This window comes from Pseudonaja textilis, chromosome 2, assembly GCF_049901715.1.
Source record: "Pseudonaja textilis isolate UNSWEBS1 chromosome 2, rPseTex1.2, whole genome shotgun sequence".
NCBI lineage: Eukaryota > Metazoa > Chordata > Lepidosauria > Squamata > Elapidae > Pseudonaja > Pseudonaja textilis.
The window spans coordinates 157,824,624-157,837,602 of NC_141991.1; the positions used below are offsets into that span (position 1 = coordinate 157,824,624).

Genomic DNA, 12,979 nt, shown 5'->3' on the forward strand with positions numbered 1-12,979 from the left:
GACAAATGGTGGGGGGGGGGGGAATTGGGAAGAAAATTGAGGAGAGGATATGATAGCTCCCTTGAAATATCTGGAAAAGGATATGAGACAAGAAAATCAAGGTCCTGCTGTCTGTTCTTACAGGAAGGCAGAAATGTCATGAGAGATTTTAATTACAGGAAGAAAGATTAAGTCCCCCATTGCTGTTCCTAAGCCTGAATCAAAAAAGAACAAGGCTGGGTGCAAAACTAGCAATCCGATCCTGTAAACGTTTTTCTCTGCTTCTGAAACAAAAGACACAATTCAATGAGACCAAAGTCACTGGTTGTTGCAGACCTATGTTTATATTTGATTCCCATTGTTTTTATTACTTTTAAAGTTTCTTAATGGCAGGATTGGTTTAACAATGAAATAATTTCTCTGGACTAGAGGCTAGGTGGGCTCCCCTCAGCCAGATGTCTTCTACCACCGAATGGCATCTGTTGGGGATGGTTTAGTATAGGAGATGGGCTTATCAGCACCCCCCGCCCGCCCCCCGCCGGTAAGTATGAAAAAACTCAATCCAGTCTTGGTTGTCCAAATAGATTATTTTGGCAGTTTTTAATTCAATTCAATTTAATTCAAACATCTAACAGAATGATATAAACAATCCCTCCTTTCAACATGCAAAATGTATTGTCTCATTTTCTGTGTTTTCCCTCTTCCTTCTGCTGTTGCAGGCACTGTATCGAGCTGATATGATGAAAAAATGAGTGCTTATTTTCCCTCGCTGCATCAACTTGGTGTTGATTTTCTAGTAGTGATTGTACATATTGTGATATTTCCTCTCTAGAAAAAGAAAAGTTAAAAAGTTAAAAGAAATCCAGCCATACAAACAACCAGTTAAAAAGTTACTCCTGCATATCTCAAAAGTGCTTTTTCAAATGGCAACCGGATTATGTGTTTTTCTTTGAGGAAGAAGACGTTTCACTTCTCATCCAGGAAACTTCATCTGTTCTGACTCAAACCTTTGAGACAATCATGACCTGGATGACTGAGAGTCTCCATAGACATTGTCATGCCCCTGTTAGAATCTGACTCCGAGGGAGAAGAGGAACAGCCAACAGGGAATGGGAGTGTGGCTCCGGAAGTTGTGGAGGAGGCTGGGGAAGGGTACAGGCCAGCTGGGCATTCAGTGGAAGACCCAGGCCCACCCCCTCTTCATCCTAGGGCACGCAGGGAGGAATGGATAAGGGAGAAACGTGAATGGCCTGGTCTATGGGGGAGGAAAGGGCCTTGATCCCCTTCATGGACTGCAGCTGTGAGGACTGTTTAAAAGGACAAACTGTGCCTGGGCCAGTGCTGGAAGCAAAGCATGAAAATATTTCTAGTCTGTCTGTTCTTATCTGAGTTCTGGCATCCTTCTCAGTGTGTTTCGATATCTATGGACATCTTCAAGCCCTTATCCTGCCTTGTCTCCTTAATTGCTTCAGTGTGGTTTGTGTTGTTTTTTTCTATTTATAATTTATAAGTATTTTGAGTTTGAATGAAGTTCTTCCTTTTCGCAACTGTTTGTGGGGGAGTTTTTTCTCCAGTTAATGATATTTGGAACTTTGAAGCTAAGTTGAAGGAATTAAAGGGACTTCGCCTGTTTTTGTGACTTTGTTGCTTTTGTATCCCACTCTGGGTCCTCACAGATATTTACCCCTACATATTTATACCTATATACATACTTATTTATGTAGTCCTTGACTTACGACCACAATTAAGCCCAACATTTTAGTTGCTAAGCAAGACAGTTGTTAAGTGCATTTGGGCCCATTTTACAACCACTTTTGATACAGGTGTTAAGTGAATCACTTGCACTGTTATAAATACATGCTAGTGGCCAAGCATCCGAATTTTGGTCATATGACCTTGGGGATGCTGCAACAGTCTTGTGAAAAACAGTCATAAGTAATTTTTTCAGTGCCATTGTAAATTCAAACCATCAGTAAATGAATGATTGTAAGTTGAGGACTACCTGTATCTATATCTTCTATATATCTATACATACACTTTTGGTTGACCCATCGGACCAAACTTGCTAATATTTTCTGTCTGGTTCTGTAGCAACTTCATTGCTATTAAAGGTCAGATACCAACATTTTGAAATCCCAACTACTGCATCCATTTTACATGGGCTAAGGTGTATTTCATAGTTTCCTATGTAAAATATTTTCCCTGTTTACTGATGTGCTTATGCTACACTTTGTATGGATTGGAAAAAGTTGATTTCCTGAAACCTTTCCACCTCTATCATAGGAATGTGCTACCTGAAACATCATGATACCTTTGATCTAGTTTCATGCAGCCATTCACCCTAATTTCAAAGGCTCTTTTACTAGCTATCATTTCAGATCATTGGCAAGAACAACTTGCCCATCAGATTCTGGGCTCTTCCTCATGGTCCACTAATCACAGTATGAAACTGCCTCCCTAATCAGCGTTAAAGGGCACATCCTCATGAGGCTGCCTTGGGAACTCCAGCCCACTGCAGTAGCAGCCCAAAGACATATTTAGAAGTTCTCACATTAAAGGTGTGCTTTTAGTTTTCTCCTGGAACAAGAGTTCCTGTTTTAACCACTTCAACATCTTGCCAAGGATGCCTAGGGAGGGCATGGCTAGTGATTGCAACCTGCCCAGCACCTGAGGCTATTGGCAAGCATAGCTTTCCAGGACATCTTCGGCTTGCATGACAGGAGAAACCAAGAGTGTGTCACTCATTTTCCAGGAAAGTAATCCCCTGCCTATTATATCTCTTTTTCAAGCTGGCAAGGAAAGTGGTGAAAGCTGTTTTGAAACATAGATTTTGCTCTAACCTGCTGCCCCTGGTGATTTAATCCCCTTTCATTCTTTGGGATGTGGGGGGAGCAAAAGTGGGAAATGCTGTTTTTAAACATGGGCCACTTTGTCCCCATCTTTCCTGCTAGGAGAGAGAGTGGGGGAGAGGGAGAGAAGGAGAGGGAGAGGGAGGGAGAGAGGGAGAGGGAGGGAGAGAGGGAGAGGGAGGGAGAGAGAAAGAAGGAGAGGGAGAAGGAGGGAGAGAGGGAGAGGGAGGGAGAGGGAGGGGGGAAAGGAAAAGGCAGAGGGAATAAATTGTTTAACACTCCCCCACTTTTTTGGAAGCATGTCCATCAGTCTTCTGGAAGATTGCCTGTTTTCAAGTAGGTGCCCTTCAGTACCACCCCCACCCCCAATCAGCTGCAGGACTGCCGGATGTGCCAGGGCTGGATGGGCAACTTTACTGCAGGGGATGATGTTATGTTCTGCCTGATAAAGCCGACAGTTTCCTGCTTACTTGGATAGAATGAATACTCCCATGCAGACCATCCATTCCTGCAGATGAGTTAGTTGGGTTCACTCAATAAAGCACTGGTTGCTAGAACAGACAGAACTACTTCCCAACAAACACTGATCAGCTAACCATATTTTGATGGCTTGTTCTACCACTTGTGAAAACTTGTCTTCTCCTCACATAGCATTGTTTCTTCAGGCTGGTGAAGCCAAGAGAATTTCATCAATTACTCTCCTCTGATTGCCCCATTTGAGTCTCTTAAGAAGAGCATCATTTGCTTTGCTCACTGCTGAGGCAGAATGAGATTCATCAATGAGGGCAGAATAGAAATATCCCAGGATGGTTTTGTGATGCTGCATGGATTGGAGGAAAGCACAACAAGGCAGTCATGAGGAAGAGCACCCCCGCTTGCCCGCTGCATAGTGTCTTCCCCGTATCATCCAACTCACTGAAATGATTTTTTAAAAAGCTGTCATTCACCATTTACAGCATTATAGCATTTTCAGTGTCACCCGCTGTCATTGCTGTGGCAACCTATCAATAACGAAGACTATTTCTTCCATGGCAATAATTGAACAATGGTGTGAGATATTACAAATCACTAGTGTGGAACCAAATATTACTGCTATTTTTCTACTGTGGCGGATGCTCTAGAATACCCTGCAAATCACTAGTGGGGCAATGATCTGTGATGAGAAAGTCAAAGAAAAAAGAGAGTGCCAGAAAGATAAATAATAAATAGGGCCATTTACAATTTATACGTTGGCTCACTAGCAAATAAGTCTTCTAAGAATCTGCCCCTGAAGAGAAGAACGCTTTCCCATTTTGCTATAGGGACATTTACAGGTTCATACTCATTCAAAATTTCAGGATAAGTACTTACATAATCTTATATCAACACAAATTACCACAGAACGTGGCCTAATCCTCTCTCACCTGAATAGAACTTACTTCTACACAACTAACCTGCCAGGAGCCATTTTGTTTTCTCAGAGAGGTTTGTGAGACTCCCCTTGGGTAGCTGCATCAGCAGTACTGCTACATCTTTGAACTAAGTATACCAATCTCAATTATTAAGTACACTATCAATTGCTATATTAGAAATTAACTTTTTCTGTTTTTTTGCAAACAGAAAATGGAGATATGCATATAAAAAAACTAATTGGGCCCCACATTCTGTCTACTGTTTGTGAGAGAGAATAAAACACTTTTGACGTTCTAAACACCTGTTCTTTAAAGTTGCCAAATTAACTGATAATTACCATATTTTTTGCACTATAAGACAAACTTTTCCCCCTTAAAAAAATGGGTGGAATGTCTGTGCATCTTAAAGAACAAATGTTGACGAACCCCCCCCCCCCCATCTTTTGGGCATTTTCGGCCTCCATCCATGCACCCCGTTTTTGGCCTCCATATGTCCCATTTTTCATCCCTTCCAGGTGGTGGGGATTACTGCCGCTGCCTATTGCCACCTATTGTTGCCTATCACTACCTATCGCTGCCGTTTGCCGTTGCCAAAAGGCAGCAATCGGTGCCAGCACTAGCGATCGGCAGCAATAGGCAGCAATCCCCACCGTTTAGAACGGGCCGAAAATGGGATGTGCAAAGGCCAAAAATGGGGCACAAAAGCGCTGAAAATGGGGTTCACAAAGACCAAAAATGGGACGCGCAGGGGCATCAATGGGCGGCGGCAATGGGTGTTGATGGCAGCAATGGGCGGTGGGGAGGCCAATCCATCCACCAATCAGCTGCTCATGCTAAATCAGGCTGTGCTGAAGCTGACCAGCCTGTTTGCTGCAAGGAAGCAAAATGCTGGGAGGCAGAGGCAGATTTTTTTTTTCTTGTTTTCCTTCCCAAAAGCTAGGTGAGTCTTATGATCTGGAGCGTCTTATAGTGCAAAAAATATGGTAAGTTTATTTGAATTCAATGGAATGTATTTCTAAATATGTATTTTTAAAATTGAGGTGTCAACAAGCATTAATTGAAATGAGAAGCCAGTTTTCTAACTAGGAATAAATGACACCTTGTTGAGTGTCAAACCAGAAATGGCTTTTAAGATACCACAACTCTCAATCTGAACCTTCATGAATATTCAGAAGAGTAGTGTGGAAGTTTTTGCTCCTTCCTCTTGCCTGGACAGATGGATAATCAGATCCAGCTGATTGTTTTCGCATGTGGCCAAACTGCTTTCAAGAAACAGGAGAACTATATTGGGTCTACTAATACTAACTCAAGAGAGAACAACAGGGGTGGGATTCTACCGGTTCTGTACAGCTCTACAGAACTGGTAGCTCTGAAGAGCAGCAGACACAGAACCGATTCTGTGTCTGCTGCTGTTTTGGCCCACCTGCCCTCCCGGGTTCTTACCTCTCCTTTATTTCCTGCTTTTTCAACCGCAGCTGCTTTGCGTGGCACAGCTGCAGTGGAAAAAGCAGGAAAAAAGGGCTTTTCCAATCACTGTGCACCCACATGCAGCGCTGTTCAGCTGTCCGGGAAGCTCAGCAGGTCGTAAATTGCACTCACGCAACTCACTCAACTCTCACATGTGCATGAGACGCAGAACAACAGAACCGGTAGTTATACCAGTCGGATCCCATCCCTGGAGAACAATCTACACAAATTGTTGGTTTGGTCCATGATTCTACATGTGTGTGCATCTTTCCTCCATTACTTCTGATATTCATCACATCTTTGTTTGTCTGTGTATCTCTCTCACACACAAACTACTATAGAACTGGAGAATCTGTAATACCATAGCATTCCTGAATATAACTGCCAGATTCCATTAAGCATTATGATTGGGATGTATAATCAGCAACATCTCAAAGGCCAACACTCATTCTTGCACTTTCACCCTCTCTTTGTTGAGCTGCCCTCTCCTTCATGCCTCTTGTATTCTGTACCACAGTCAACGGGAACAAGGAAAAATCCATATGCCTTCCTCCTAGCCCAATAATTGGTTTAACCATTTCCCACCACTGAAAGATAGCATTGTGAGCAAGGTTGCTGGGAAGAAGAAAACAGCTACTCTATCATGCTTAATCCATGCTCCTTTGCTTAACAACGTATTTCTTCTTTCAACACCCAACAGAGACTTTCAACAAGAAATCACTAACTTGGAACTTTGTGGATGGACCTAACAGGTCTGTTGAGCACATCGCTCTCTTCAATGTGACAAGTGTAGATTTCATGGAGTAACACAGGGTAATGTAACGTAGATACCACTCGGTGGGACCCATCCTGTTTCTCTTCCAGAATCTCTGTTTTGGAATAGCCGGACAGATCCTCTTCTTTGCGGTTACGCCAGGTTACCTTAGGCATATGGTACCAGCCTGCTGAGATGCACTTGGCTACAAGTATGTCATCGACTGTGCTGAACTGCACCTGTGGCTCTTCAGCATCTAATTGAGAGAAGTGGAAAAACAGAACAATTACTAATAATCTAATTACAGCTTTGTAACAATTGCTCTGAGATGTCTCAAACGAGGTTTCCAGAGCTTGTATTCTTCATTTCCAGTAGTTATCAATTCAGTAGAGGCATTGGACATCCAGACTGTAGAACTAGAAGAGCTAAAGCCCTAAATATATAGAAAATGTGATGTGGGAAATGCTGGATTAGAACTTCTGAAAATCTGCTGTAGGATATTTTTTTTAGTATTAGTAAGATTCATTATATCTTAGCTATGACTTCCAATGTCTCAATTTCTTCAGAAGAAAAATAAGAAAAAAAATGATAGGGCATAAATTGTGGGTGTGAGAAGGAACACATTATTTCCAGAAAATTAATCTTCAAAGCTTCTCCTTTACTTATATAAATACTTCTGTTCGGCATTGATAGTCATGTCCCTTGTTCTCTGGTTACTTAGTTTCAAGTTCACCTCTGACTCCCCAAAATATACCAGTTTTATTGCCTGGTTTTACTTTTGAGGATTATCACTCTGAGAGCTATTCCCAATTTACTGCTGATCATTTATTCTGTTCCTCTAACTCAGCAGTCCCCAAACTTGGCAACTTTAAGACTTGTGGACTTCCTAGAATTCCCCAGCCAGCTATGCTTTGCTGGCTGGACATTTCTGGGAGTTGAAGTCCACAAGTCTTAAAGTTGCCAAGTTTGGAGACCTCTGCTCTAACTTTCCTCTCTTACTTGCTGCCCTGCTTTAAGTAATAATATAAAATAGATTCCTCTATTTTCATAATATGACTTAGCAGAATGTGGGAATAATGCAGCTAGGGTTGGTTTGTGGTGTATGCTTAAGAAATAAAATGTACATTTTTGAAAGGTCAGTTGAAATTGCATTCCTCTATATTTACTGGAAAAACAAGGCTCGTGTTGATCAAATAATTTTTTAACTGGGAAACAACTTCACCCTTCTAAAATCTTAACAAGATAATCTTTTAGCCAATATTCATGATTAACTATGTAAGAATTTGCTGAGATTTGCTTTGCTTAGAAATGCAATTTCTCCTAATTAAGCAAACTACATAACCACTCCAGCTTATTCTTCTGTTGCTATTTCTAGGCCTTTTCAGCTGAAGGAATAAAATATATATTCAGAAAAAGACTCTGTGTTTTACTAGACATACCAGCAATTTCTGTGGCATTCTGGATTCTCTTACATTAATAAAAATATTCCTCTTGAAATGTTAATGCTTTTAATGTCATCAAGCTCAGGCTCTGTGCATACGTTTTAAAAAAGCAAGCTATCTTATAGAAACAAAGTCGTAAAAGAAATCATTTTCAAAAATTACCAAAGGTCAAGTTAACAGTGGAATCTTGATATTTCTCGCCATTTGGAAATAGGACGCACTACTGTTAGTAACCTTTTAAGAGACCTTAAGATGACAGGTCTCACTTTATGGTAGGTCCAGTGTTCAAAAATTGTTCCTGAAAAATCATTTACCCTTCATATTCTGACTCAATTTTGATTGTCTAAAGATTGAAACCAAGAAATTTTGAGTTGCAACAATTTTGCAGTGTATATACAAAAACTGTTGGAATCTAAATTTATGCTTAATTTTTTTAAAAATATGCTGTGATATTTTAAAATGTTAATTACTCTCTATTATTCCCTGTTATTGTTTTTATTGCATATTTTACTATCTATTGCTAAGTCATATATCCCTCAGTCTATGATTTGATTTGTTTTCTAAGCAAGATAAAGTATTAAAAAATCTGGTGAGAGGAGATATATTCACTTTGAAATGAGCATTCTTCTACAGAAGTCAGGCTTATTGCAAAATAAACAGATAAAATTCATACCAGAAGAAAAAAAGTGTCAGCAATTTATAAAAGATAAATCACACACCACAGTTCTCCTGTATTAGGTATTTTCAACTGGGCAAAACTGGAAAACTGTCATGCCCCTGGTGGAGACTGACTCTGAGGGAGAGGAGGAACAGCCAACAGGGAGTGGAAGTATGGCTCTGGAGGTTGTGGAGGAGGCTGGGGAAGGGCAGAGACTGGCTGGGAAGTCAGAGGAGGACCCAGGCCCATCTCCTCTCCATCCTAGGGCACGCAGGGAGGAGAGGATAAGGGAGAGACGTGGTCTACTTGGGAGGAGAGGGCCTTGATTCTCTTCATGGGCTGCAGCTGTGACAACTGAATAAGAGAACAGACATATGTACGGGTGAGCGCTCGAAACAAAGCGTGGAAATATCTCTAGTTTATGGTTCCACTCCGAGTTTGGCGTCCTTCCCAATGTGTGTTCTGATATCTGTGGACGCCCTTATCTTGCCTGGTTTGTGTTGCTTTTTTGCTTCTTCTTGTAACTGTTTGTGTGGGAGTTTTTTGTCTTCAGTCAAGGATATTTGGAGTTTGGAAGCAAAGTGAAGGAATAAAAGGGGCTTCACCTGTTTTTTATGACTTTGTTTATTTTGTATCCCACCCTGGATCATAACAAAAACATTCTTACCTTCTACAACAAGCTTCATTTTTCTTGACCCTCTGCCCCGGGAATTAGTGGCCTTGCATATATACATAGCCTCATCAGAGAACTGAACCTGGTCCAGCATGAGGGTCAGGCTGCCCTCTGGAATCTCCTCCTCATCCACCCAGACTCTGCCTTCATAGAGGGAATTCCGCTCTTCCACTTGTTCCATGTTGTTGCTAAAGCTATATATCACCTTCGGATAAAACTGATAAAAATCATGAAGTCCAACAAAATATTTGTAAAAATCATCATCTTCTACTTCATGCTCCTCCTTGATATCTTCCCTCTCCCAGGTGAAGGATAAACCTTCCGTGCTATCCACAAAGGAGAACTGGCAGGGCAGAGAAATATTGTCGAACGGACGTACCCTGAACACATCCATTGCATCTAGATAATGGAATAGCCATCTTAGATTTAGCCATCAAGGGGGAAAAAAACCAATCAATCAATCAATTGCTGATATGAATCTAATATTTCCCGTACACCACAAGGATTAGATAAGCTATGCTTTTTCTCAACCATTTGTAACTTAAATAAAATAAAGCATACTATATAATTGCCATATATTATTTTCTAGATCAGTTAATTACATTCCTGGTACAGATCTCCTACATACTAACCATCTTGCTGAGCTTCTTCTTCCTCATTTATCCAACTTAGCCCAACCTAACTTGGAAATAGGAGCATCTATGATATTCCTTGCGTATCATTTAAACAGCATCTGAGAGCCTCAGGTGTGCCTATCCATTTGCAATAATTTCTGGCCGTCTCCCATCACAGGCTTTGAAAAGAAGGACTAGGGTTGACATGATAGCAGTTTTCCAATATTTGAGGGGCTGCCACAAAGAAGGGGGGGCTTAACGTATCCTCCAGAGCATCTGAGGGCAGGACAAGAAGCAATGGATGGAAAATAATCTAGGAGAGAAGCAACCTAGAACTAAGGAGAAATTGCCTGACAGTGAAAACAATTAACCAGTGGAATGACTTGCCTCCAGAAATTGTGAAAGCTCCAACACTGGAGGTTTTTAAGAAAAGACTGGGCAATCATTTGTCTGAAATGGTATAAGGTTTCCTGACTGAGCAGGGAGTTGGACGAGAAGACTTCCAAGGTCCCCTCCAACTCCTATTCTGTTCCATTCTGCTTTTCAAAACTTTTTGAGGTAGTTTTAGTTATCAGTTAAATAAAATATAATCCATGAAATAATGTCAATATAGTATATTGACAATTATATGTATTATCTAAACATAGATTAGAATATGATTCATTTATAATCTAAAATATAGATTATTTTACATATTTTATATATAAAATTCCTGACATGGAAAATCAGGAATGCCCTTATCAGGTTACAAAATTGCATTCAGAAACTCACCAGCTCATCATGTTAAAACTTAATGGACAAAATACATTTTCTTAGGTATCTTTCTCTTTAAAATATCACATTGATCATGGGGGGGATTGAAAACAAGAGTTCAAAGTTTACTTACTTGCATGATAAATAAGCAATAGAAGGAGTGAAGGGCAGATTAGGAGGATTGCAGGGGGTGCCATTTTTCCATTAAGAAACAAAGAGGAGACTCTCCTGCTTAAGCTCCAGGTTCAAACTCAGCCTGCCCTCCTTCTGCTACCAGCTGCTGCTCCTTTCCCAGGAACTCCTCCTAACCATTGCATCACTGAGTTAGCTTCCCCTGAGCTCTAAGGCCGGGAAAACAACTCGTGAAATGTACAAAATCTAAAATAGAGCTCAGATACGCTTACATACAATGTCCACACAGTATGTATGAAGTACACACAGTAGGCTTTCTTTTGGAAGATGTATACACTCTCACTTAGGCCTAGTTTGGGCATTAATTTCAACACAAGGGGATCTTGAAATTGTATATATATCTTGAAATTTGGATATGTATGTATGTATGTATGTATGTATCTATCTATGTATGTATGTGTTGTGACTCAGAGGTTTGAACCTGCTCTGTCAGAAGACATAGGCTCGAGTGATGAGGAAGATCTGGCATTAAGGTTTGAGCCTGCCTTGTTGAGTGACATAAATGGGAGTCAGGAGGAAGAGGAGGACTTGGTATTGGGGTTTGAACCTGCATTGCTGGAAGTTTCGGAATGCTCATCCTCTCCAGGACCTTCCTCATTAGTTATGCCTCAGGTATCGGCAGATAAGCAGGAGAACGTGCCGGAGTCCTTGGATGAAGATCAAACTGAAGAAAGTTGGTTTGATGCAAGGAACAGATGTAAGCAGAAACAAGCACAAACTGGAAGGAGACGTCGAATCAGGGACTGAGGAAAGAGATTGACACGCCCCTCAGGGACTATAAGGAGGCGTATTAGCTTTGAATCCCTGTTCGGGTCAAACTTGTTAATTTGCGTCTGCAGTTTGGACAAAGTATTCTGTTTGCTGTTCATCTCTGATTTATAGTTCTGCTCATTATCAGAATTTGCAGACAGCTTCTGGGAAATCTGCCAACGACGAATTCAGCCAAAGGAAAGTTAACTCTGTTGTTCCTGATGTTGTCTGTTCGTGCTTTTTCCTTTGGACATTTGGACTCTCAACTCGTGGCCATAGGTGAGACAGAACAAGTATGTATGTATGTATGTATATTCAAAATTTTAAGCCTCTGCCTGCTAGCATTTTTCAATTGAAATAATGTTTTAAATACAGCATTTTGAACTGAAAAAACCTGTTTTGAACTCAAAACATTTACATTCAAAGTATTCTGCACACAAAATATTCTCATTTTGAACTGAAGTGCAAAGTGAGATTTGGATTCTGCTTTATTAGAATTGCTTGCCTATTTTTGTTTTGGTATCAATACATGTTCTCAGTATCAGCAAAACTATTCTATACCTTGATGGTTTTCATTAATTACAAATAATCCTATATGTTAATCAGGGGTAGGATTAATTTTTTTTAATAACCGGTTCTGTGGGCGTGGCTTAGTTGGTGGGCGTGGCTTGGTGGTCATGTTATTGGCTGGGCGTGGCCAACTCAATATCACTCACATCGAGGCACGCATCTCCTCGCCTGGCCTCTCATGACTGTGGGGATGCTGCAACAGTCATAAGTGTGAAAAATGGTCATAAGTCACTTTTTTCAGTGCCATTGTAACTTTGAATGGTCACTCCACACAAGCAAAGTACCAGCAAAGGAAGGGGAAAAAACTCCAGAGAAGTTCCTGAGACAGGAAGTCTAGTCCTGCCAAGAACGTAATAAGGGTTAACGGAGAGGCAGTTTCTGTAAGGAACACCAGAATGTTTTCTTCCTGCCTTCCTTACAGGATTAGGCCAGTAATTTCTTTTAACAACCGGTTCTCTGAACTGCTTAGAATGTTAACAACCGGTTCTAGTGAATAGGTGTGAACTGGTAGAATCCCACCCCTGATGTTAATATCCTCTCAAGTTTTTGTATTGATAGAAAAATTCATACAATACCCACTTCTATAAAGTCCAAACAGAGAAAAGCATACAGAATGGAGCTTAGTTTGTAGCTGCAGATGTTGGTTCATGTTTTCTATGGACCACTAATTTAACAATAGCACTTAGATTTATACACCACTTCACAATGCTTTACAGCTCTCTCTGAGCAGTTTACAGAATCAGCATACTGCCCCCAACAACCTGGACCCTCATTTTACTGACCTCAGAAGGATGGATGGCTGAGTCAATCTTCAGGAGCCCATCAGGATCAAACTCCAGACTGTGGGTAGAGTTTGCCTGCAATACTGCATTCTAACCACTGCACCA

General features: G+C 40.9%; 1 protein-coding gene across 1 annotated transcript; it reads right to left on the reverse strand.

The window, feature by feature from the left end:
• Positions 1 to 564: 564 nt before the first annotated feature.
• On the reverse strand, positions 565 to 10,916 carry LOC113444541 (V-set domain-containing T-cell activation inhibitor 1-like). The gene is made up of 4 exons (XM_026713352.2): positions 10,714 to 10,916; positions 9,208 to 9,612; positions 6,412 to 6,696; positions 565 to 807 (listed from the first exon to the last, which is right to left on the reverse strand). Exons 1-4 carry the CDS (start codon positions 10,775 to 10,777, stop codon positions 773 to 775), a joined length of 789 nt encoding a protein of 262 aa, XP_026569137.1. The 5' UTR covers positions 10,778 to 10,916; the 3' UTR covers positions 565 to 772.
• Positions 10,917 to 12,979: the final 2,063 nt, after the last annotated feature.

Excerpts from the sequence above, each read along its gene's own strand:
- LOC113444541 (XM_026713352.2), bottom strand. The coding sequence starts at position 10,777 with ATGGCACCCCCTGCAATCCTCCTAATCTGCCCTTCACTCCTTCTATTG. Across the intron at positions 6,697-9,207 it reads AATGAAGCTTGTTGTAGAAG|ATGCTGAAGAGCCACAGGTG; the intron begins GTAAGAATGTTT and ends TCTCTCAATTAG. Across the intron at positions 808-6,411 it reads GTCCATCCACAAAGTTCCAA|AGAGGAAATATCACAATATG; the intron begins GTTAGTGATTTC and ends TTCTTTTTCTAG.